Genomic DNA, 26,850 nt, shown 5'->3' on the forward strand with positions numbered 1-26,850 from the left:
CTGAGCGGGTGGATTCAGGTTGAGGTGAACAATTCAATAAGCTAGGTATTCATGGTAACACCAGAGTACTGAAAAGTACGGGTTATTACACCTATTGACAGAAAAGTCCCTTCTAAATAGAAAACACCAATAATAATATTTTTCCAACACTCCCCCTCAAGTTGGTGTATGAATATTTGTCATACCCAACTTGCCAGAGATCTCTTGCAACATGGGAGAGCTAAGCGCCTTTGTAAATATATCAGCTAATGGTTCTGTTGATTTAACAAATGGAGTAGCCAACAATTTAGAATATACCTTTTCTCAAATGAAATGTATGTCAACCTCGATCAAGGTATTCTGTATCGGTAATGGTGGCCATAGTGGTCACCACCATTACCGATACGAGTATCGGCCATAACGGCCGATACGGGGGTGTAACGACCGTTACTACTCCTGTAACAGTTGAAAATTTTCTTTTGCCTGAAAAATTCTAAAAAATTATCTAGAAAATCAAGAATAATGTAAATAATTCAAATATATATTCATTTTTTTGTTTTGAACATGTTTATGGTAGTGTAATAGTCCACTCTTGTGTGAGAGTGTTGTATCGGGTTGTCTAATGAATTGTTTAATATGATTATGTCTCTAATGTTTACACTTCACAATCAAGTATTAGAACTAGAAATCATAAAAAACATAAATACTACTTTTTCAATTTTTTGAAAAAAGGCCCTCGGAGATTCTATTCGCTCAAATCACTTCAATCTATAATTTTAATCTCAACATCTATAGTAAGAGTGGTCGAAATCTATTGTAAAATGATATAAGAGAGTTTTTGGAATGAGAAAAGCGAAAAAGAGGAGAATTGAATTCAAATTAAAAAATAATAATAAGTGATCGTTTTTCAACCGTTATGAGAGTAACGGTCTTATGCCTTGTAACGGCCTTTACGGCCACCATAACAGCTGATACGGTCTCAAAAAAACTAACTACCCCTTTTCACCCCCGTATTGCATAACGGTCATGGCCGTTACCTATACGTATCGACCTTTACGGGTGTATCATAACGGATATGGAATACCTTGACTTTGATATGTTTGGTCCTCTTATGGAAAACTGAATCGGATGCAATGTAGATAGCTGCTTGGTTGTCATTGTTTCGATAAGAAACAAATGTATTGTGATTGGGATATCTTATTCAACAATAACAAAGGAAAGAATGAAAGAACAATCAACATCAAGTATTTTATTAATTCTGAAGTTTGTTTACATCCTCATATTATCCCAATCGCGATACATTCGTTTCTTGTCGAAATAGTCATAATAGAGAGGAATAGCTGAAGTGATAGAGAAACCAAGCTCCACCATAATGGACCTCAGCCACAGAAGTTCACACGCCCCATGGGCCATAGCTCGATACTCTGCTTTTGCACTGGATCGAGATACTACGGACTGTTTTTTACTTCTCCATGTCACCAGGTTGCCTCCAACAAAGGTGCAATAGCCATGCCCAATCAGCATTAGAATATCCAACAATATTAACATTTCCATGATTTGTATAAAGGATACCACGTCCTAAGCATGACTTCAGATATCTCAGTATATGATACACAACATCTAGCTGGGATGATCTTGGCGAATGCATAAACCGGCTTACAATGCTAATAGCTTAAGTAATATCTGGTCTTGTAATCATCAAGTAGATTAGCTTTCCAACCAATCTCTGGTACATACTTGGGTTTGTTAGACAATCACCTTTAGACACATGTAATGAGTGCTTCTGATCCATAGGAGATTGTTGGAGCATAAAAAAATTAAAGAGAAGGAAGAAAATTGAAAAGAAGAGAGAATTGATCGATGTTGGTTGCGTGGTGCGCAATTGAAGAATGGATGAAGATCCATTGTGTGGCGTGCAACGGTAATGACCGCGCAATGGGGCCTACCTCGCGCAATGAAGTTGTATTGCGCGGGTAATGGGGTTCACACTTGCGAGAGGCTATAAATACCCCTCTGCCCACTTCATTTGGAGATCATTCGAAATTTTCAAGAGCAAAGAAGAAGACTTTAGAGACTTTAGAGATACCTAGGTACTGAGTGTACCTGTTGCGTGACGCGCAACCAGTGGGTATTGTTCATCAATTGACCGCGCAACACCTTTGTTGTGTGGACAATCACCTTTGGTAGTGTTGCGCGGACAATCACCCTTTGGTAATGAATTTCAGTCATTAGACATCTTGAAAGACTTAGTTCGCACAAACGAAGCGAGATTCTTCAAAAGTTGACAGGATCAGTCAAGATCAGTCAGGAAAATATCATTTCCGCACAACGGATCCTTCAATCGGACAATTATATCATAATCTGGAATGTTGCCGAAATCGATATTTGAACTTACTCGATTCTTGTATTCTTAGTTGTATTTACTTTATTTTGGAATCAAGGGAGTTGTGTGGATGTAAATGAACTCAGAATGAATAAAATATTTTGTGTTGATTGTTCTCTTATTCTTTCTTTGTTATTATTGAATAAGATAATCCCCCAAATCCAATACAGTCGTTTCTTGTCGAAACAGAGATGAAGCAGGACGAGCACCAAGTTTACCAGTTTCATTGAGTAGGTCAAAGGTATATTTTCTCTAGGATATGAAGATGCCTTTAAATGAACAAGCAACTTCAATCCCCAAGAAGTATCGCAGAGGGCCAAGATCTTTAATCTCAAACTCCTGGCTCAACATGTGTTTGCCATGGTCAACAAACTCCAAATCATCCCCTATCATAACAATATCATCCACATAAATGAGTATAATGGTTTGGCATTCCTGCCTAGTATGGATGAAGACTATGATCTGCTTGACGCTGCCTGAAACCTAAGGAAAGAATAGCGGCACTAAACCTAGCAAACCAAGCTCTCGAAGATTGTTTAAGGCCATAAAGAGCCCATTTTAGCTTAAAAACTTTCCCAATCTCCCCCTTAAGCTGAAATCTAGGAGGAAGATCCATATAAACCTCTTCTGCCAAATCCTCGTGAAGAAACACATTCTTAACATCCAATTGAAACATAGGCCAGTCAAGATTGGTTGCTAAACAGACATAGTTTAATTTCGCCACAGGAGAGAACGTTTCATTATAATCAACCCATAATATTGTGTGTAGCCTTTAGCCACCAGACGGGCTTTGTATCGTTCTATGGAACCATCAACCCTATATTTAATAGAGAACACCCATTTGCACCCAACAGTACTCTTACCAGTAGGCAAGGAAAGAAGGTCCCACGTGCCATTTTTACCAAGGGTTTCCATTTCTACCTCCATTGCTTCCATTTAGGAATTGCAAGGGTCTCAAGAACTAATCTAGGAATAGATGAAGGGGAAATTACAGCCAAGAATCCACGATATGAAGGTGAGACAGACTCATAAGAAAGAAAATTAGAAATAGGATGTGAGGTTGGATGATGACTATGAGTGCAAGAAGCAACAAGTGAAGATGGACTAGCAATGGAAGTAGGGTGAGAAGATGTACTTGATACATGAAGAAGAGCCATGGATGTGGAAGCCACTGGAGGCCCTGGTGGTCTCGTTCGTCTGTGAACGCAAGTGATGAACTGCTTGGGTAATGAAGAGGAAGAGGTGGAGAGAGGATCAACAGTCGGCATGGGCAAAGAGTGATGCATATCAACATTGTCCGATGGATCAGAAAAAGAGGAGAAAAATGGCCAGTCTTCAAAGAAAGGCACATTCATGGATACCAAATTTATTTTTTTTCGTAGATGCGTCATAACACTTATAACCCTTGTACTGAAGAGAATATCCAATGAATATACACTTAACCGACCGATGATCAAGTTTGTCCCTTAAGGGACTTAGTGAGTGAACAAAAGTGCAACCGAACACCTTAGGGGGAACCACAAAGAAGGGACAGTCAGGTTTAAAGGTATGAATCAGAATTTTGCCATTTAGAACGCGTGTAGGCATGTGGTTAATTAAGTAACAAGACGTCGGGTGTCAATAGAGCTGTAGATCAATATGATTTAGAAACCTTCATTCCAATCAAGAGTGAGCGAGCAACTTCTTGGAGATGGCGATTCTTCCGTTTTGCCACTCCATTTTGTTGTGGAGTGTAGGCACAAGAAAGTTAGTGATGGATGCCATTCTACTAGAGATAAGATTTAAAGATTTTGGAGATATACTCACCACCATTATAAGAACGAATGGTCTGAATGTTACATTCATACTGAGTCTAGATCATTTGATGGAATGATTGCAACAAGTGAAATAATTCAGCACGCCTTTTCATCAAATACACCCAAGTAACACGAGAAAAATCATAATTGGAAGTGACAAAGTAATAAAATCCATCAAGAGACTTAATAGGACTAGGACCCCAAACATCAGAATGTGTTAAAGCAAATCTTTTAGTAGCACGATGGTCAACAATAGGAAATGAGGATCTAACATGCTTACTAAACTAACACATTTCACATTTGAAAGACACATCTTCCAACTTATTAAAATGTAGAACAAACAAGTGTAAAGTTTTAGCAGACACACGTCCCGGTCTTGCATGCCAAAGGGGAAATGGGTGAGAGAACTCGTAGAAAGAAGTTTGAGAGAGAGGAAAAAAAACATTACCCTCTCCTTGTTCTTATTATTATTATTATTATTATTTTTTTATATATGTAGGGTTTTTACAACTACTTACCCCATAACAAGCTATAAATGATATATTTAGAAATAGGACCCTCTTTGCAAAAAGGTCTCTTCTAAACATAAAATGCCAATAATAACAATGTTCCAACGTGTACAAGGTCATAAACTATGCTGCCTAATAGAAGTGACAAAATTATATCCAAAATTAGTTCATATCATTTATAAATCATAGAAGACATGTATAACAACACAACCAATACATTCATAAGCCAAAAAAGAAGTAAAAATATACATGTGCCCTCGTTAAATCTGTGCAGTTGTGCCTAAGACCCACATATAGTTATGCGGCAGCTCAAAGTCATCATCTTCATCTCTACGGGGGTGGTCATAGTATGGCTTCATGAATCGGCAATGTTGTGTCTAGGTCATAGTAGAATGGTACCAATTAAGATACTCTCAGGAATTGCTAATGCTCATCATCTCCAAATTGGATCAACATGCCCATCTAAGGGTGTTGCGTAATTGTTATTGTCTGTAGCTGATGGGGATTTGGAGCGCTAGATACTAGCTATGAGTATATATTCAATTCCTGGATGCATCTACTCATAGTTGTACCTTAGATATCTTCGCTCGTACACATACGCATACTCATGCCCTATATCTATAGGTGAATATTGCATTTGTGTAACGTAACCGCTAGAGTTGCATATGCATGAGGTCCATAACCATATAATCCATATCCATACTGTGGTGCAAAACTAGAGCTTCCCTACCCACCACTAACATCCATGGACCCCATTTCTGTGATAAATACTCGGCACCACTGAGCTGTTTCTTATTACGATGATCACACTTATTTTTAATTGAGAAGCTTGTATTGGGACAAGATGAGAACCATGGTCTTCGTCCTGGGTGGCACACTCAATTTATCTCCCCATTGAACATGCTAAGAGGCCTCCGAATTTGACTCTTGCTACGGACATCATCGTTGTGATCACCCTATTGCCATTGCCATCATAACCATCACCCCCATTGTAGCCACCTCTGTCGCTCTTGTGTTGCTACTGCTGTTGAAGAGAGTGTGCCACTTTGTATCCCATGAGATCCTCATGCTTGTTTGCCTTCGAAACCCCTTGGCAATGGGTTAAAAGCTTCAAGGGCAGATTTTATCTCATCTACAACCGAATCAACGCCAATGCCCTATGATGTTGCCTCCTCTTCTATCCTCAAATCCGATTTGTCATCTACTTGATCCAGATCTAACTTAACCCACTCATAACGCACGTCATTTGTATCCCTTCATAAAATGTGTTATGACTGATCATCATGAGATCTAGCAGGTCCTCTTTAGCTCTTCTTGCACCTTTTGCTTGTTGCAGCCTCTTGAAGCTTGGTGATAGAATGTTAGCTTCTAGAGCCTCTCGTAACCCAGCTTGTTCCACTTGTTTGTATGAATGTTACTCGTAGAGTGATAATGACATTGTTCGTACGAGTATGCGGATAGCTAATCACTATAAGGTCTTGCATTCACTCCCACACATGGCTCACTATTCTTTTGCAAATTGATCATCCATCTATTAGTTCATATGTAATTTAAAATATGAAAGCTAATTTTTAACTAGAATCTTGCATGCAACAACTCACATGGCATCATCCTCTTCTTCAACTCTCTCGCAGCTTCACACCCAAACATATCCTTCGCATCTTGAAAAACGATAGTTTGTTGATGGCATGTGTGACAAGAACTTTGAAAAGAATTAAATGCAATAATTTACCTCGCTACTAAAATGAACTTTCTACGGAGAATTGGTTAAGTTGTCTTTGCTGACTCTATGACTATATATATATAGGTGTTATGGATGTAAGGAAGTCCCATCTTAGATGGGAGGAGGTGTGCGAGCCTATTGAGTTGAGTGGTGGTGATCTTAAAAGTTTGTGTGTTACAAATCTAGCTTTGCTTGGAAAATGGATTTGGAGATTTGGATCCGAGGTGGGGAGGCTTCGGAGGGAACTTATTATTGCAAGCATGGTGTGCATACCGGTAAGTGGTTTGTTAGAAGTTCTCTTCTCTATAGAGCTTTTAGTATTTGGAAAGCGATTATGGCAACTGAACATCTGGTGTGAAGGTAAATTGCTTTTTCTGGTGATGGTCATCGTATTTGGTTTTGGGTGGATACTAGTGTGGTGATAAGGCATTTTAAGATCTTTTTCCTAGAGTGACTCACCTAGCTCTTGATCGCTTCATTTCTATTGTTGGTTGTTTCTTGTATTGCGACGACTCTATTGTTCCGACTCCTTGTCAGAGGAATATGATGGATGAGGAAATTGGTGAGTTTGTTAGGTTACATCAAGCCCTCTTTAAGATTCAGATTTGATGGTTTAGATTGTGAATTGCTCGAGGAAGGTTCTCTATGTGTTCGCTTTTTAGTTTGCTCAGCAAATCCCTTCACTCTCATGGTCCTCATCATCCCCACTATCGATAACCTGATGCAGGACATGAAAATTTAAATATGATATGCGAGATTCCAGGCTTTAGATCATACCAGTTCAGAAACAACCACACAAAATTCCTAATGGGGACATCACGCGCACTCACGCCGCCCCCCCTACGCACGTACGCCAGGAGTTCCCCATCGTCGATCTGGATCGATGATGACGTCCAGGGAGGGCCTCCTACATAGAAGACGAAGTTTTGATTCAAAAGAGTGAGCCCGTTAGTCAAGAAAAGCCCATCATGGGATCTCATGATCATGGCCCACTAGTCAGATTGATTTCATATTTTAGGTTTTGCTTATTAATGTTATTTAGAATATCATGGACGCTTTAGATTTTTTTGATTAGTTTTTATTTTGGTTTACTTCATCGCCAAGTAATAGGTTGCGCACATGGCGCGAGTTTTGGGATATAAGGTTTTCCTATAAATAGGCACCCCTTGTAGTTCTTTTGATTCATTTAAGATTAATAAAAATTTTGCGTTTTCTTACTCTCTAAATTGTGAAGCCTAATTGGATGCGAAGCCCTCCATCGAAGGGTTAACTACCGTGGTGTGAAGCTACATCTATCCCGATTCGCCCCCATCCATCACCATCTCTACTGCCCATCTTCTACCATCCCTTCTTTTCATCTCACCCCATAATCTACACTTCGAATCAATCATCTATTGCAACAATTCTCCTCTCCACATCAGAATTTCAGAATCTGGCCTTACAGGAGGACTGAAACTTTGGCGGAGCACCACGCACAAACCGTATATCGGATCGAGCTGAGATTTGGGAGTTTTGGAGTCCATCCCTGGCCGACCAGGGTCAAGGTGGCCTTTTTCTGAATAGTGGGCCCCACACGTGCGGCCGAAATCACACGCATGTGCGTCTAGGCCATTGTTGTTGTCCATGCGTGCGGTACTTCTGTCGTTCGTCTCTCTCCTCTCTTTCACTCTGCTTTCACCCAAAATCCCTAAACCTAACCCTAAATTACTCGAATCTCCAATTTTATGCCCCTTTTCTTACCCTAGGGTTCCTTGATTTGAAATTGGTGAATCCCTTGGATTAGGGACTGATTATTATGCATGTGTGGATGATTATTTCTTATCTTTGAGTATCGTTTGGTTCATAATTTTTATTGATCCAGCCCTATCATGTGTAGGCCTGGACCTGCATAGATTCCCCTTAATTGAATGTTTGGACTTTCATGTGAGATATGAAATTTGTGTAATCGTTTCTGAACTAACATGATCTTAAGCCTGAAATCTCGCATATCATACTTAATTTTCATGCCCTGCATCAAATTTGGTATCAGAGCTTAGGGTTCTTATAGGGGAATACATTACATGTTTAGGGTTAGTTTGTTTGAGTCCATCATGCATTCAGTTCATCATATGTAACTTTTAGGAGTCCATCGTCCCTAATATTAGTTGTTGAAATTTCTGTTAGCAGGAAGTTAGCAATTTACATTGCTGAAACTTTCTGTTATTCCTTTATTTTGACAACTATATTGCTGGATTTTAGTAGCACTACGTAGTTTCCCTCATATAGAGTCTCATAGGATCATTTAGTCCCATATAGTCGTTGTAGATAGTTCTTAGGTGGAGTTGCAAGTTGAACGCCCACACGTACGAGTCATGGTTTTGGCTAGCACCCTACACTAAACATGGAGCAACTGTTAGAGTCACTAAACAAGCTGTCCCAGCAGATCGAGTCTTGGGGTAAGCGCTTGGAACAAGACATAGATCAACGCCTTGACCAAATAGAGGCCTCCTTCAGGACAAACTCCACCATTAGGGAAGATGGCCAATCTCAGGTAGGTGGCCAGGAGGATAGACTAATGAATGGAGGTGGCCAAGGAATTAGTCATGGGCGTGCACCCGTACCCCCACCCCATGAGGGATATCAAGACCATTATTTTGAGGGGTACAACGTGTGCGGCCTCGTGGCTAGAGAGAGTGCACCAGAGGCTAGTGTAGAGTTACCTACTAAGGCCATTCCAGTAGTAGATGAGTTTCATGATGTCTTTTCTGAAGATCTACCGGATGACTCTCCCCCTAGGAGGGATATAGAGCACACCAGAACATGGGACACCGTTATACCTACATCCGAGTTTGCATTTAATAGTTCTGTCGATAGGTCCACAGGTCTTAGTCCGTATGAAGTCGTTACTGGTTATAAACCTGAAAAACCTATTGATTTTGTCCCTATGTCACTGTCCCATAGGCCGTTAGAACCTGCAGAGTCTTTTGCAATCACATTCATTCATGGCATCAAAAAATTAGGCAGAAGATCACTACTAGTATTGAACATTACAAATTTTCTACAGACCAGCATGAACGTTTCAAAGAATTCAATATTGGGGACTCTGTGATGGTTCGCATCAGGTCCGAGCGGTATCCTCCGGAGGCCGTTCGTAAGTTACACGCGCATAGCGCTGGACCCGTCAAAATTATAAAACGAAACGGTCTCAATGCGTATGTGGAAAACCTTCCACTCTCCATGGGAATTAGTTCCACATTCAATGTGGAAGATCTAGTTGCATTTCAAGGGGCCATTTATACATTGTCCAGCCTTTCGCCTAACCATCCTGATTCATCAAACCTTTCCATTGATCCATGGCCCCCTCCCGACCCATTTTTCCAACCTCTACCTCCCATACCTACCTGTCCAAACTCATTTTTCCAGCCTCTACCTCCCATATCTAGCTGTCCTGACCTATCTTCCCAGCTACTACGTCCCATGCCTACCCTTCCCGACCCATTTTCTCAGCCTCTACCTCACATACCTACCTTTCCCACACCTAGAGAGGAAATAGAGGATATTCTGGACCATTGGATAGTTTCAACGTTGGACGGCGGGTTTCAGAAGTACCTGGTTAAATGGAAGTCATGCCCAGCTTCAGACAGCACGTGGCTCACTAAGGAGGAGCTTCAGAGACTTGATCCTGACATCCTGGAGTGGTTCAGGAGTTTTATTTCGCAAGTGGCGAAATCTTTACAGCCGGGGAGAATTGATGGGGACATCACGTGCACACGCGCACTCACTTTGCCCCCCTACGCATGTACGCCAGGAGGGCCCCACCGTTGATATGGATCGATGACGAAGTCCAGGGAGGGCCTCCTACCTAGAAAATGAAGTTTTGATTTAAAAGAGTGGGCCCATTAGTCAAGAAAAGCCAATCATGAAATCTCATGATCGTGGCCCACTAATCAGATTGATTTCATATTTTAGGTTTTGCTTACTAATGTTATTTAGAACATCATGGACGCTTTAGATTTCTTTGATTAGTTTTTATTTTGGTTTACTTCATCGCCAAGTAATAGGTTGTGCACATGGCGCGAGTTTTGGGGTATAAGGTTTTCCTATAAATAAGCACCCCTTGTAGTTCTTTTGATTCATTAAAGATTAATAAAAATTTTGCGTTTTCCTACTATCTGAGTTGTGAAGCCTAATTGGGTGCGAAGCCCTCCCTTCATCGAAGGGTTAACTACTGTGGTGTGAAGCAACATCTATCCCGATTCGCCCCCATCCATCACCATCTCTACTACCCATCTTCTACCATCCCTTCTTCTCATCTCACCCCATCATCTATACTTCGAATCAATCATCTATTGCAGCAATTCTCCTCCCCACATCAGAATTTCAGAATCTGGCCCTGCAGGAGGGCTGAAACTTCGGCGGAGCACCACGCACAAACCGTATATTGGATTGAGCTGAGATTTGGGAGTTTTGAAGTCCATCCCTGGCCGATTAGGGTCAAGGTGGCCTTTTTCTGAATAGTGAGCCCCACACACATGCAGCCGAAATCACACGCTTGTGCGTCTGGGCCATTGTTGTTGTCCACGCGTGCAGTACTTCTCTGGTTCATCTCTCTCCTCTCTTTCACTTTGCCTTCATCCAAAATCCCTAAACCTAACCCTAAATTACTCAAATCTCCAATTTTATGCCCCTTTTCTTACCCAATGGTTCCTCGATTTGAAATTGGTGAATCCCTTGGATTAGGGATTGATTATTATGCATGTGTGGATGATTATTTCTTATCTTTGAGTATCGTTTGGTTCTTAATTTTTATTGATCCAACCCTATCATGTGTAGGCCTGGACCCGCATAGATTCCCCTTAATTAAATGTTTGGACTTTCATGTGGGATATGGAATTTGTGTAATTGTTTCTGAACTAACGTGATCTTAAGCCTAAAATCTCGCATATCATATTTAATTTTCATGTCCTGCATCAATTCCACATCCCATATAACATCAAGCACTCAACAAGGGGAATCTATGCGGATCCAGGCCTACACATGCTGGGGCTAGATCAATTAGAATTATAGACCAGACAATGCTCAAAGGAGAGTAAATTCATCCACACATGCACAGAAATATTTCTCTAATCCAAGGGATTCACAGGTTCAATTTGGGAAAACTTAGGGTTTCAAAAGTGGAATAGAACTTGGGGATTTGAGATGATCTAGGGTTAGGGTTATGGAAACAAGGCGATAGAGAAGTGAAATAGAGACGAGAGAGAACCTGTGATCAGCCCGCACGTGTGGATAGCAAACCAACCTGACGCACTTGCGTGGATGGCGGCCCACACGTGTGTGCGGCCCACGAATCTAGAATCAGCCAGCTAGGGCCTGGTCGGCCAGGGATGGGCCACCTTCCCTCCAAATTTCAGGCCAAACGGATGATCGATTTGAACACGGTGCTTCGTCGAAGTTTTAGCCCTCCTACAGGGCTAGATTCTGGAAATCTGCTGTAGGGGAAAGATTATCTGCAAACGTGGGTGGATTTGATGAGGGGATGAGTATAGGAGATGAGGAATATGGAGGGTAGGAGATGGCGGCGATTTGGGATGGGTGTGGCTTCGCATTACGGTAGTTAGCCTTTCGAAGAAGGGAGGGTTTCTCACCCAATTAGGTTTCCACAACTCAGAGAATTAGAGAAGCAGGAAAACACAGAATTTTATTAATCATCTTCAATTAAAAAAAACCCTACAAGGGGTTGCCTATTTATAAGAAAAACCTATACCCCAAAAGTCGCGCCATGTGCACATACTATTACTTAAAAACAAAGTAATAAAAAATAACAATTATTCAATGCAATTTAAACCATTCATGATGTTCCTATTGACATAATAAACAAAACTCAAAGTCCTAGGTCACCTAGGGTAGTGGGTCATGATCATGAGATCCAATGATAGGATCCACACGATGATCGAGTCCACCCCAAGGAACCAAAACACAGTCCTCTAACTAGGAGGCCTTCCATGGATGTCGTCATCGATTCAGATCGAAGGTGGGGTCCTCCTTGCATAAGTGCGTAAGGGGGGCGTGCGTGTGCGCTAGATGTCCCCATTAACTCTCTCCGGCTACAAAGATTTCGCCACTGGTGAAACAAAACTCCTGAACCACTCCAAGATGTCAGGATCAAGTCTCTGAACCTCCTCCTCAGTGAGTCACATATTGTCTGAAGGTGGGTGTGATTTCCACTTGACCAGGAACTTTAGAAATCCGCCGTTTGACGTTGATATTATTTGATGGTCTAGAATATCCTCTATCTCCTCTCTGGGTGTGCAGGGTAGTTATTGGAGGTAGAGGTTTGGTAGATGGGTCGGGAGGGGGCCATAGATCAAGGAAAAGGTCTGGGGAATCAGGATGGTTAGGTGACAGGCTGAACAATGTATCAATGGTCCCTTGAAATGCAACTAGAGCCTCCACATTGAATGTGGAACTAAGTCGCATGGAAGGTGGAAGATTTACCACATACGCATTGAGACCGTTTCGTTTTATAAATTTGAATGGTCTAGCGCTACGCGTGTATAATTTACGAACAGCTCTTTGAGGGTACCGCTCTGGCCTGATGCGGACCATCACAGTCCCCTACATTGAATTCCTTGAATCGTTTATGTTGGTCAGCAGAAATTTTGTAATGTTCATTACTATTAATCTTTCGCCTGATTTCTTGATGTAATGAATGTGATGTGCAAAGGACTTTGCAGACTCTGATGGCCTAGGTGACAGGGACATAGGGACAAGATCAATAGGCTTCCTATGTTTATAACCAGTAATGACTTCAAAAGGACTTAAACCTATGGATCTATTAACAGAAATATTAAATGCAAAATCGGTGATAGGTAGTGCAGTGTCCCACGTCCTGGTGTGCTCCCCTACTAAATGCCCGAGCAAATTTCTCAGACTCCTATTAACCACCTCAAACAGGTTTGGTAGAGTCACCTCAGGGACTAAATCAATGGCATACTGTATATCCCTCATAGGTGGAAGCTCATCTGGTAGATCATCGAGAAAAACATTATGAAACTCATCCACTACCGGAATGACCTCATTGGGTAACTCGGTACTAGCCTCTGGTGCACTGTCCCTAACCACAAGGGCGTATACTATCGAGTCCGACTTAGTCTTTCGCTCAAAGTCTTTGGTATTTATAATATGGAGAGGCTTAGACTTGGACTTCGATTCCTCAACCAACCTCAAGTGATAAGAGAAAGGGAGGTATTTTTCCTTAAGTGTTTCTTTCATTTCTCCCCATTGAACTATTGGGGGTTCTCTCAACCTCTCTTTCTTTTGCTCCACAGTAGCCCAAAACCTCTTTGCTTGGCCCACAAGCTTCATCTTGTCAAATCGGACTCGACGAGCATCCGACATGTCGTACCACTCAAAATAGTGGTTCATATTCGCCAACTAATCTAGAAAAGCTTTTGGGCCCAAGTGACCATTAAACGTAGGAGCCTCTACTCTAACTCCCTTGGGGAGTTAGGCATCTGGGTCATAATGATCACAATGCCCCTCGCGGGGTGGGTGCACGGGTGCACGCCCATGTCTGTTTCTTTGGCCACCCCCATTCTCTTGTCTATCCTCCTGACCACTTGCCTGAGATTGAACGTCTTCTCCAACGGTAGAGTTTGCCCAGGCGGAAGTCTCTAGTTGGGTAACGCTCACATTAAGCTGATCCCAGCATTGGTCAATACGTTGTCCCAGGCGCCTACCCAAAGACTCAAACTGTCGGGTTATGTTATCTATTGACTCTTGTAATTGCTCCATGTTTAGTGCATGGTGCAAACTAAAACCGCGACTAATACGTGTGGGCATACAATTACTCCCCAACTCAAAGACCCTCTAACACAACTATATGCGTCGAAATGAGACTAAATGATCCTACGAGACTTTATGATGAGAGTTAATGCAAATTACACGTGAATAGACCAAACCCTAAACATGCAATGTATTCCCCTATGAGAACCCTAAGCTCTAATACCAAATTTGATGCAGGACATGAAAATTTAAATACGATATGCGAGATTCGAGGCTTTAGATCATACTAGTTCAGAAACAATCACACAAAATTCCACATCCCACATAACATCAAGTACTCAACAAGGGGAATCTATGCGGGTCTAGGCCTACACATGCTAGGGCTAGATCAATTAGAATTATAGACCAAACAATGCTCAAAGGAGAGTAAATTCATCCACACATGCACAAAAATATTTCCCCAATCCAAGGGATTCACAGGTTCAATTCGGGAAAACCCAGGGTTTCAAAAGTGGAATAGAACTTGGGGATTTGAGATGATCTAGGGTTAGGGTTATGGAAATAAGGCGAAAGAGGAGTGAAATAGAGACGAGAGGGAACTTCTGATCAGCCCGCACGTGTGGACAACAAACCGACCTGACGCACGTGCGTGGATGGCGGCCCGCACCTGTGTGGGGCCCACGAATCTAGAATCGGCTAGCTAGGGCCTGGTCAGCCAGGGATGGGTCACCTTCCCTCCAAATTTCAAGCCAAACGGATGATCGGTTTGAACACGGTGCTCCGCCAAAGTTTTAGCCCTCCTGCAAGGCTAGATTCTGGAAATTTGTTGTAGGGGAAAAATTAGCTGCAAACGTGGGTGGATTTGATGAGGAGATGACTGTAGGAGATGAGGAATATTGAGGATAGGAGCTGGGGGCGATTTGGGATGGGTGTGGCTTCGCACCACGGTAGTTAGCCCTTCGAATAAGGGAGGGTTTCACACCCAATTAGGTTTCCACAACTCAGAGAATTAGAGAAGCAGGAAAACGTAGAATTTTATTAATCATCTTTAATCAAAAAAACCTACAAGGGGTTGCCTATTTATAAGAAAAACCTATACTCCAAAAGATACGCCATGTGCACATACTATTACTTAAAGACGAAGTAATCAAAAATAACAATTAATCAATGCAATCTAAACCGTCCATGATGTTCCTAATAACGTAATAAGCAAAACTCAAAAGTCCTAGGTCACCTAGGGTAGTGGGCCACAATCATGAGATCCAATGATGGGATCCACATGATGATCAGGTCCACCGTAAGGAACCAAAACACAGTCCTCTAACTAGGAGGCCTTCAATGGATGTCGTTGTCGATCCAGATCAAAGGTAGGGCCCTCCTTGCGTACGTGCGTAAGGGGGGCGTGCGTGTGCGTGAGATGTCCCCCATTACAACCTCTAAAGAAGATCATGGATATGAATATCAGTATCGTATTAGCTGATATGGCCGTATCGGCACAAGACTATGCGGTGTGGGGTCGTATCGGCCCGATATGAAAAAACTAACCCGTATCGTCTGATATAGGCTAATACGCTCATAAAAGCCCAATGTTGATTTTTTTTTTTTTCAAAATTTCACTTTTCTCATCTTTTGTTTTTCATTTAAACCATGGAAGAAGCTTAAAAACTCATTTTAGGCTAGTTCTAGACCTATTTTCGGATTAAAACAAATGATTTGAATGGGATTCGACAAATCGAAGTGAAGTGGACCATTGTGGGAAAAAAAATGGAAAGAAGATAAACCCTCACTTTCATTTTTATATTTTCATCTTCTTTTTGTTGTATTTCAATGTAATGGGCCCTAGTTCACCAAATCATGCTTGATTTGTGTTCAATTAGGACCCATTTAGTTGACAACTCAAATCAGCTGATAATATTCTCATCAAATAATGGTCTGATACATAACATTGAATACATGGGCAAAAAAAAATAAAAAATAAAAAAATAAAAATAAATAAAAAGAAAAGAAAAAAAGAAGAAGAAGAAGAAGAAGAAGAAGATAGATTCTAGGATACATCTCTCTTTTTTTTTCTTCTCTAATATTTTCCATATTTTTTTGCTTTAAAATTTTTTTGACCGATACGGCCCTGATACTGATACGCGACGCCATATCGTATCATTTTTTTTTGCTAGGTGGATAGCCGACCGATACCAAAATTCAAAACCATGAAGAAGATACTTAATCCTAGCGAATATTTGCCTTGTATGTATGAAAAGTGCAGAGATGGTCAATTATCCGTTTATCCATTGCCCTTTTTGTTAGAAAAGGTTTGGGAGTATTTTTCGAGTCTCCTTCATACTCATTGGGTAATGCCAAAGACAGTGGAGGACCTTCTTTGTGTGTGGCATGGGGGAGGAGTAGGAAAATCTAGGAAAGCTAGGTGGAGGTTGATTATCATGGCCATTTTTTGGGTCATTTGGGGAGCTCAGAATGCTCGTTGTTTTCAAAATAAGAGTGCATCTGTGGAGGTCACTGTTAGAATCAAATGCCTCGTTTTAAGTTGGGCAATCTATTAAAAGCAGCCTCGACTAATAATTTTTTTGGGTCTTGTTGATGTGCATCGGGTTTTATTTTTTCTCTCGCCTTTATGCACGCTTCATTATAAATTTGTTATTATCTCTAAAAAAAGAAAAAAAATTAAATCATTGCTCTATGTAGGGTGTAGTCTACGTTACATTGCATTACTCAGCCTTCATGTTAAATAAGACATGAAGAATCATAAGTTGTATAGAGCGTACGTGACACTCTACACGCTATATAACCTATATTATTTATTTATTGCTATGTTTATATTCAATTACTAATTTCTCATGATTTAATTTAAAATCTAGAAGTAGCATCTACATGCCACGTAGCTTACACCTCATGCTTTAGAGGGGAGAATGTTACATTACACACTATTTTCTATTTAAACATTGGGCTGCAAGATGATGCCTCACTACACTTTCTGTAGTTTCTTCCATGCTTGTATGATTTTTGTTTAGTTTTAATAAAGTTTCATTACTGTTAACTAAATGTTGCATTGGATACTATTTTGGGTTTGCAATGGAGTCAAAAAAAGTTTTATATTTGAAGCAAGGTATTAAATAATGGTAATGGTGCCCATAATGGGCATTGCCATTAACTTTACGGGTGAAAACCCATATATATATATATATATATATATATATATAGCCAAATGCTCAGTTGCGCACTAGTTCGCACGGAACTTGTGCGAACTTGTTGAGAACTCATCATACGTGATCTAAGTCCAAAATCTGAACAGTCATGTGATGCAGCACCCCATGAAACCCCCAGGGCCCAACTTTTACTTTTATCCAAAACTTTTATGGGCCATGGAAAAAGAAAACAGTTTCCTCCCTTGATTTGCATCTCTCTTTGCTATGGCCAACCAGAATTTTATAGATCAGGGTGAAAATTGGTCCCCTAGGGTTTCATGGGATACCGCATCACATGGACCATTCGGATTAGATGCCCTTGACACATGTGCAAAGGTGCGCAGGTGAGCATCTCTCTCTCTCTCTCTCTCTCTCTCTCTCTCTCTCTCTCTCTATATATATATATATATATATATATATATAGTGAAAAAATTTTGAAAAAAAAATGAGGAAAATTCCATTTAAGTAGAGGATTGCAAATATATATTCTTTTCTTATTTTTAACATGTTTATGATGGCGTAACGGTTCACTCTTTGGTAAGAATGTTGTCTCGACCTCTCGGGCCTAACAGTCTTCAATTGGTTGTAAAATTCATGTATTTGATTTTCTAAATATATTTATCAATGATTCTATATAGATAAGATAATATTAGTATTAATTAGACAATTGATGGATCATATTCATGGATGTAAATAGAAAAAATAAGAAATATTATTATCATAATGTGATTTGATAGTTTACAGTACACCATTTGTGTGAATCACACAGCCACATACATACCACCAACAATACTCTAATCACCAAAAAAAAAAAAAAACACCTTGCTCCCTGTGGTTGAACGACCTTTGTGTCGTTGTCGTCGTCATCATCCTGATGTCGCTATGGCTGTGGAGGAGCTGCATATCCATAGTAACCACCAGATGGTCCAGATCTTGTGGGGAAGACGAAATCAAGGAATCCCGAGGATGACTAACCACGATCCTCATTACCACTAGGCATTTGCTGTGTATAATCTGGGTAAGAATAAATTCTAGATGACTACCCATATTCACCATAGCCGTACCCCTGCCCTTGGCCTTGGTACTGCTTGTACTAAGAGTGTGAGTGAGACTGGGATGATGTAGAGCTTAGAATTAAATTTTTACTGTCGCTGCTGCTTATCTTCTCTTGAAGAGGTGGAGACCTCTTTGGATCCAAGATAGATGCACAACTCTATTGCTGTGCTACCCATATTTCTAGATCATTGATCTCGATTTCTTCATCGTCTTCTTCTACCTGTTTCTCTCTTACCTCTTAACCAAAGTAGTAGTGGGTCATCCTCAGCGTAAATGTGGTCCAAATTTATTGGACAGAAGTCGCCCTCATCCATTAAATTCGCCAGACACCTTGAATTTTGCAGTCACAGCTTCATGTTGTAATGCATATAAACAAGCTGATCCAACATCCTAGTCTGAATTCTATTTCTATTCTTTGCATGAATGAGCGCAAAAGAACTCCAGTTCCTCTCACAGCTAGAGAAATTTATTTGGCTCAGAACTTTAATTGCAATTAACCTGAGAGTTGGTGCACTCTCCCCACAATGCATCCACCAATCAGTTGTATGGGGAAAAATATCAGGCTCTAATCTTAGATTGTACAATTTGTAAAATAATGCCAATATTAGTAATAGCTATGTCTACCACTATTAACTAATAAAAATATAAAATGTCAGTTTATTACCTGGAGTATTTTGAGAGATTGTCTTTTGTGCAATGGCGTTGGAGAAACTACCCTGGCGTAGTGTATATATTTCCAATTGTTGACGATACATAATACATGACACAGTTAAATACTTTTTACTTTAAAGCATGCAGATAATAAAATTAAAGACTATTACGTAAAAGACTAAAAACTTTCACAGTCACAAGTGTACTTTATTTAACGCCCTTATGTACCTAAGTTGGGCTCTAATGTTTTTATCACATTCTTAAGCCCGATACAAACCTCCTCATCCTTTGTGTATGATTGAGCATATCTATATATCCATTAACTTATTTAATGGGTCAAAGACGAGAAGAATAAGTGCATAACAAAGAGTTTACCTGCTGCATGAAGATGATGATGAAGTTGCTTTGTCCAACACTTGTTGATCATCTTCCGGTAATTCATATTGTGTTTAGAATCCTGCTTGATAGCAAGCTTCGCCTTATCCATGACGTTGTAGAGGAAGCCCATGGTAGGTACTTCGTTCAATTTGACACGACGAAAGACTCTCATCATTGATTCCATCACTTTTAGGATGTTTGCAACTTTTTTCCAGTATCGTTATCTCTTATAATTGCCACAACATTAACCGGTGTCCTCAATGTCTTTTTCCCGTATTTTGTATTGAGCCAATCTCGTAAAGCAAACATCTTGGACAACTCTCCCCAATGCTCATATAAACTTTCATGGGCTATAACGTTTGTCGCAAATCTTGTTGGCGCAGGCCTAAGAATCTCTCTCCCTTTTGTGCACTTCCTCATTATGGCGACAACTAGGTTGTGGTTGTAGATGAATGTCGTTACTTCCCCCTTCCCCTTTCAACCAATGTTATGACATTTGCCCTCTTTCCAACTAGTATGAGGTCGATGCAATGCATGGCACAGGATGACCAAAACAAATTTGGTCTCCTTTCCATCAACTTTCTTCCCGCTGCCTTGTATGTTGCTTCATTGTTTGTCACAATTTGCACTACATTTGCCTCTCCAATCTCATCCATCATCTTATCCATAAGGCTGCATATATAATCTGCATTCTTGATTTTATTTGATGCATCAATCGATTTATTGAATATCGTACCCAAGTGGCAATACACAATGAAATTGACCATGCTATGTCTAGTCGGGCCAGTCCAACCATTGCACATAATAGTGCATCATCTTATTTGCCATATGTGTTTAAAGGAGGTGACATATGCTTTCACATCTTCATATTCTGCATCCGTCCACTTCCTCCTAATTTCATGAGCTGTGGGAGCCTTCACTCTTCGCCTGCCTCCGCCGTGCATCAATCATCACTTGCCAGTATGGGGAGTTGGCAACATTTGGAGGTATGTTGCCATGTATAAATAGCTTGGCTGCTGCCCTCCCAAGCTTTTCAACTGCAATTCTCGTCCACATTTGTTTTATTTTTTTCTGTTTTGTCGTTCCCTTCCTAAAGAGAATTAGATCACATGACAGCCTCCCGGTCTCTACAACATCATCATCCACATCTCCCATAGGAACATGTTGTGATTCCCTTCGACTAAATGCACACCATAAACCACTAAACATATCCCCCACTTCCACCACCCCTCACACTCACACTCCCACTTCCATTGCCTCCCCTTAAATCACATACAGACCCCTTATCACCAAACATGCGTCAACACTCATCTTCACGAACGGAGCGTATACTCTCTCTTTTCTAATGTGACCTCCTGATTAGAATCATCACTGGACTCAACAATATCCTCTTGGACCAACACCCATGTAGTCAGGTCTAGGTCTGAACACCTCTTATCGGGCCACATCAAGCGCATCCTGTCTTCTCTTTTGCACCACACATTTTTTTTTTAAAAAAATGTTTCACCTCTTGCAAATTCTATTGTATCAATAACATTATTTATTTTGGCATGCTAGGGCATCCCACAACTTGTCCTTCTTGATGTGCCAAATGTTGCTTCACTCGTGTGATTCCTCTAGTTATTAATTGGCCATAGTAGTTGCACTTCATGGCATGCCTACCCCCACTTACTCTCTCACAATACTACCATCCAATATCATCACTTTCGCATTGGCCAACTCCTCCTTGCATCTTCTAGAAAATTACAAATTACAAGACTTAAACAAACGCTCAGCTCACAACTACGAGTTACCTTACACACACAGCCAAAATCTACTATACTTCCTCAAAGGCTATATGGTCCTTTTCATGAGTGTTCCCTTCTACTCGAGGAACAACATGTTTTCTGTGCAAACGGACAACAAAACACACTCCCCTTACGGTCCGATCCGCCCCCTATGTGTTGCAAGGTCGTAAAAAAGAATAAAAAATAAAAAATCCAACAATTTGGGTTAGATCGGAAGGAATTATAGAGTCCAAACCATTTCTAAGACATCTTTGATACCATGTAAGTTGGTATAGAAAAGAGAAAAGTAGAAGAAAAGAAGAAAAGAAAAGAAAAGGAGAGAAGAAACTTGAGAAATGGGAAGAAAGCGCTAGGGCTCATGTTCCACTCCTCTTTTATATTATTTTATAAATAGATGAAATTACAAAAGTGCCCTCAAGTAAACAAAAGAAAAAATACCAAAAATACCCCTTATACAAAAAACGATATTCCCAACACATCCCAAGAATAAATAAGTGGGCCATAGGCCACTACCATTAACAATGGTGACGGCGACAATGACATTAACAATGAGGATGATGTTGGCGGATGATCTATCCATTGTGGGTCCTATTAGATCTACATTTTGCTTCACCCACCCATGGGCACAACTCATACCAGCTCGACTCAGGATACCATGCATATCCTCAGGCTGGGGATTGCATAATTCATTTACTAAATGATACACAAAACTTATTTTTCTAACCATATAACTGCAATCCGAATTGCAATTGTGCATGGTTGGGTATCCAAATTGAACTAAAATGGATGCTGATAAAAGATGGTGTCTATGTTTTAAGCTAGATTTGGCTCTTTGATGTTTTAGCTGCTTGAGAGTGTCATGCTATCATTTGCAATTTGGCAATTAGTCGATAGTTTGTTGTGGCAATATCCGCATTTATTGATCCAGTTGGTGGCAATTTTGAAGTTAAAGATTTGTTTTAAGATCAATGCTTCCTTAGAGTTGATTCTGAGATCTTACTTTGGGGAATATTGTGTTACATTCTCTATGCTTATTTGCAGGCATGCAATATTCAAGAACTAATACATTGTTCTCTCCAGGACTAACAGAGCCAGGATTCTAGAATTTCTTCGTGATGTATGGGCCAATGATCGCAAGGCCGAGTGGTCAATATGGATGGTGCACTCTAGGATTGAGGTTCCACACCGCTATCTGAGAAGCGCAGTTGATGAGGCTTCTCACCATAGTGTCCTTGGAAGAGTCTCGCTTCCAAGGAAGTCCAGTGATGATGTAATGTTTTATGTATGCTCCCAAAAATTCATTATGTGTTTCATAAATATTGTTGTAAGAATTTCCCAGATTTTTGTAGAGCATATCTGAAGAATTTTGTTAATGTCAATAAGCATTATCATCAATGACACTATTATAAACATGGCCTGTAAATTTCTTTCATATTCTTTCGTGCAGCCAACACAAACTGCTGTCACACGCGCTGAGCTTCATCGACGTAGTATTGGACAGATGAAGGTTAAAACATATGCTAAGTGATTATTAATCGTTACATCTTTTTTTGTTAAGGCCCAGTGGGGGAAATCTGACAAAATGTATTTAATGCAGATTAACAATCGATCAATTCAAGACATGCAAATTTTTGCGGATCCTTCTCGTATTCCAGTTATTCTTGTAGAACAACATGTCATGAATGCTCCACTGCGTACTACTAGCCACAATTCATCCATAGGTCCTTTGGATCAGAAAGATATGTCAACTACACCTACTGGACCTGAGGGGAAGGTCGTACCTAAGCTCTTGGGTGCTGGCCCACAAAAAAGTGGTCGTGTCTTGAGAGCTGTTATCTTTGTGCATGGATTTCAGGCACGTTCCTTTACCATGGATTCTAGAAATGTTTACATATGCATTTCCTTATCTTTCATCCTAGCAACAACTTGCTTCTGTATAGTTACCATATCTATAGAAAGAACATGCAAATTTTTGCGGATCCTTCTCGTATTCCAGTTATTCTTGTAGCACAACATGTCATGAATGCTCCACTGCGTACTACTAGCTACAATTCATCCCTAGGTCCTTTGGATCAGAAAGATATGTCAACTACACCTACTGGACCTGAGGGGAAGGTCATACCTAAGCTCTTGGGTGCTGGCCCACAAAAAAGTGGTCGTGTCTTGAGAGCTGTTATCTTCGTGCATGGATTTCAGGCACGTTCCTTTACCATGGATTCAAGAAATGTTTACATATGCATTTCCTTATCTTTCATCCTAGCAACAACTTGCTTCTGTATAGTTACCATATCTATAGAAAGAACATGCAAATTTTTGCGGATCCTTCTCGTATTCCAGTTGTTCTTGTAGAACAACATGTCATGAATGCTCCACTGCGTACTACTAGCTACAATTCATCCCTAGGTCCTTTGGATCAGAAAGATATGTCAACTACACCTACTGGACCTGAGGGCAAGGTCGTACCTAAGCTCTTGGGTGCTGGCCCACAAAAAAGTGGTCGTGTCTTGAGAGTTGTTATCTTCGTGCATGGATTTCAGGCACGTTCCTTTACCATGGATTCAAGAAGTGTTTACATATGCATTTCCTTATCTTTCATCCTAGCAACAACTTGCTTCTGTATAGTTACCATATCTATAGAAAGAAACTTTACTCAACACCACCAACCAAATATCTCATTTTTGAAAGGAAATATTGTCTCTCAATTTTATGTGTTGGCACCTTCATTCCTACATTGACAAACACAACTGAAAATTGATGTCCAATTGATCATTAGATGTGTGGCCTATATTTTAGTTTGGTTCAAACATCCTTACTTTATCTTCTAACTTAATCATCTGAAAGGAGCTGTTTCTATTGAAGTTATAGTTCAAACAACAAATAGTATGCATATGCCCATTTAAAAATATTCGGTGCTGCATCATTGTCCAAAGCATGATTCAGTTGACTCTTTCCTTTCTTAACGCGACTTACACGCAAATAGGGACATCATCTGGATTTACGGCTTGTTCGGAATCAATGGCTTTTGATAGATCCTGGAGCAGAATGTCTCATGTCTGAGGCAAATGAAGACAAGACATCTGGAGACTTCCGAGAAATGGGTGGAAGGTTGGCCGAAGAGGTGACTTCTTTCCTTAAAAAGAAAATGGACAAAGCCTCAAGATCTGGAGGCTATAGAAACATCAAGCTTAGCTTTGTCGGGCATTCCATAGGAAATGTCATCATAAGAAGTGCCTTAACGGGTATTTATACATTACTAGAGTTCTTTTTCCCCATGGTGATTTATTTCATTATATCCACTAGTCATCTTGTGTTTACTTGTGCTTATCATCTCAGAGAGCGTGATGGTGCCTTATGTAAAATACCTTTATACCTACATGTCCGTATCTGGGCCACATTTGGGGTACCTGTACAGCTCCAACTCTTTGTTCAACTCTGGGTTGTGGCTTCTGAAGAAGCTTAAGGGAACCCAGTGCATTCACCAACTCACTTTCACCGATGATCCAGATCTCCAGAACACGTTCTTTTACAAGCTTTGCAAGGTATTAAATACTAATTATATGCTAAAATAATGCTCTTCTTTAATAGATCTTCCGAATCAGGATGATTAGCTTGTAATCTGCACAACCTTCATATATATAGACGCGCATGCGCGCGCGCGCACACACACACACAGAGGGAGGGAATTTGGGTTAGCCATTCCCATGAGAGTGTACAACATGCATGCCCTAATGTTTATTTCTTCATCTTCAAGGTTTAAATTCCTAATATTATTTCCTTAACTTTTCCAGCAGAAGACACTAGAGTACTTCAACAACATCATCTTGATTTCCTCACCACAGGTACTCTTATCTGTCGTAGTAGGGCCTAATTAGCAATAACATCTGTTTCTTTGTTTTTTTCTTGAATTTTTACAGCGCTTATCTTCCAAAGTTGAGTGCATTACTCGCAAATTTCCTAATGGCTGTGAAGCCCTCTTTTTTTGTGGTGCTAGCTTGCACATGAAAACAAAATTTTGTTGTTTTCATGTTCAAGGCTTCTTTCTTGATTGTAGGGCCATCTTTGTCTTAGTTCCTCTTCTCCATTACCCTGTTGTTACTATGTGACGAACTGCTACCGTCATGCACATTGATTGCATCATGGAGTTCCATGATTCCATGAACATCTCTATTGTGCATCTGGCTCAAATAAGGTGATTTTGATTGTTGATTCGATGGGGGTCATCACATGGATGACAATATCCCAATAGTCGGATTGTTTGCGGCCTCAAGGACTTCTCACTCAAAAAAGTCAAAACAGAGCAACGGTCTCCGCTCTACATTCAATAGGCAGACTTGTAACAACCCGATGTTCAGGGTTTTCCAATTGCTGTTAGTTTTTGTGTATAGCCAATTCATGTGGTGGCCCGCCGGATGAAAATTCCAGATCACATACTTGTTTGCCACTTATGCAGCGAGGAAGAAACTGCTTGGAGTTTTATAAAAATGAGGCATGATATCTTCTTCATACTACATGAAAGGGAAACTACATCCACCCATTTTGTTGTCTTTTTAACTTCCATCCATTCTAACCTCTTCCCCTTGACACTTTTCAGGATGGCTATGTGCCATACCATTCAGCCAGAATTGAGTTGTGCCCAGCAGCAGCCCTTGACTACTCAAAGAAGGGACAGCTATTCATGGAAATGCTAAACAACTGCCTGGACCAGATCCGTGCCTTGTCATCAGAGAAACGCACATTCATGCGCTGCGATGTCAACTTTGATACTTCCTCTCAGGGCAGGAGCTTGAACACAATCATTGGCCGGGCCGCACATATCGAGTTCCTAGAAGCAGACATATTCGCAAAGTTCATAATGTGGTCTTTTACAGAATTCTTCTGTTGACTCGCTGTCAAGACCTTAACCCCTGTACTTTATTTAAACTGTTAATCCTGCCTTGCTTTGACCTCCTCTCTCCTCTCTACTCATCACCATACCAAGTGTAAGTGAGCGACTCGTGGTAACATCATCTGATGCATGGTTCTACTTCGAGTTTGAAGCTGACTTTCCTTAGAGTTTGTTGCTTGTGGTAGGAGAGGCATTGTAAAATATAGGAACAATTAGCTAGTTTTATTACCACAAGAAATTTTTTTTTTTTTTTTTTTTTTTCTCCTGTTTTGTTGTGGGTTTTGTTAGAAATGTAATTTTAAGCCTGTGTAGGTAGTCAGACTTCACTTAGTGTGATTCAGCCATTGTTATGTTTATTAGGTTTGTGTTGGTGGCACATTCAAATGGGTGAGGTGACCCGTCAAAGAGCTTGATTGGAACTCTAGGGAGGGGAAGCCATGTATTTGTTAGGCTTCTATAGCATCTTAGAACAACGAAGCTCTTAACTCATTTTCTGGAATAAAATTGGCGTCTCTTTTTCCATTACCCTCTCTATGCAATGCTTACTAGGACCAACTTCACAAGATGCTTTTATTTGCGTTTGTCCAGTCACTTGAAACCTACCATTGCTGAAAGTTCTCCATAAAGCTCTTTTAAGGGCCACTTTGGATCCTTTTAGAAGTTTTCATGGAAATTTGAAGCTTTTGGGACATACAAGTGAAATGAAATATAATTGGAAAGAGATGTTTGAGAATATTTTCAT

At 40.4% G+C, this 26,850-nt stretch overlaps 1 protein-coding gene across 1 annotated transcript in view; it reads left to right on the forward strand.

Moving 5' to 3' along the window:
* The window catches only part of LOC131235214 (uncharacterized), a 73,194-nt gene extending 46,561 nt beyond the window's left edge, over nucleotides 1-26,633 (forward strand). The window contains exons 9-15 of the mRNA XM_058232359.1: nucleotides 22,304-22,493; nucleotides 22,671-22,730; nucleotides 22,821-23,078; nucleotides 24,204-24,462; nucleotides 24,557-24,762; nucleotides 25,012-25,062; nucleotides 25,815-26,633. Coding sequence (XP_058088342.1) covers nucleotides 22,304-22,493; nucleotides 22,671-22,730; nucleotides 22,821-23,078; nucleotides 24,204-24,462; nucleotides 24,557-24,762; nucleotides 25,012-25,062; nucleotides 25,815-26,105 — 1,315 coding nt within the window. The 3' untranslated portion in view covers nucleotides 26,106-26,633. The remainder of the gene's footprint in view (nucleotides 1-22,303; nucleotides 22,494-22,670; nucleotides 22,731-22,820; nucleotides 23,079-24,203; nucleotides 24,463-24,556; nucleotides 24,763-25,011; nucleotides 25,063-25,814) is intronic.
* Nucleotides 26,634-26,850: the final 217 nt, after the last annotated feature.

The sequence above is a fragment of the Magnolia sinica genome, chromosome 19, assembly GCF_029962835.1.
Source record: "Magnolia sinica isolate HGM2019 chromosome 19, MsV1, whole genome shotgun sequence".
Lineage (NCBI taxonomy): Eukaryota > Viridiplantae > Streptophyta > Magnoliopsida > Magnoliales > Magnoliaceae > Magnolia > Magnolia sinica.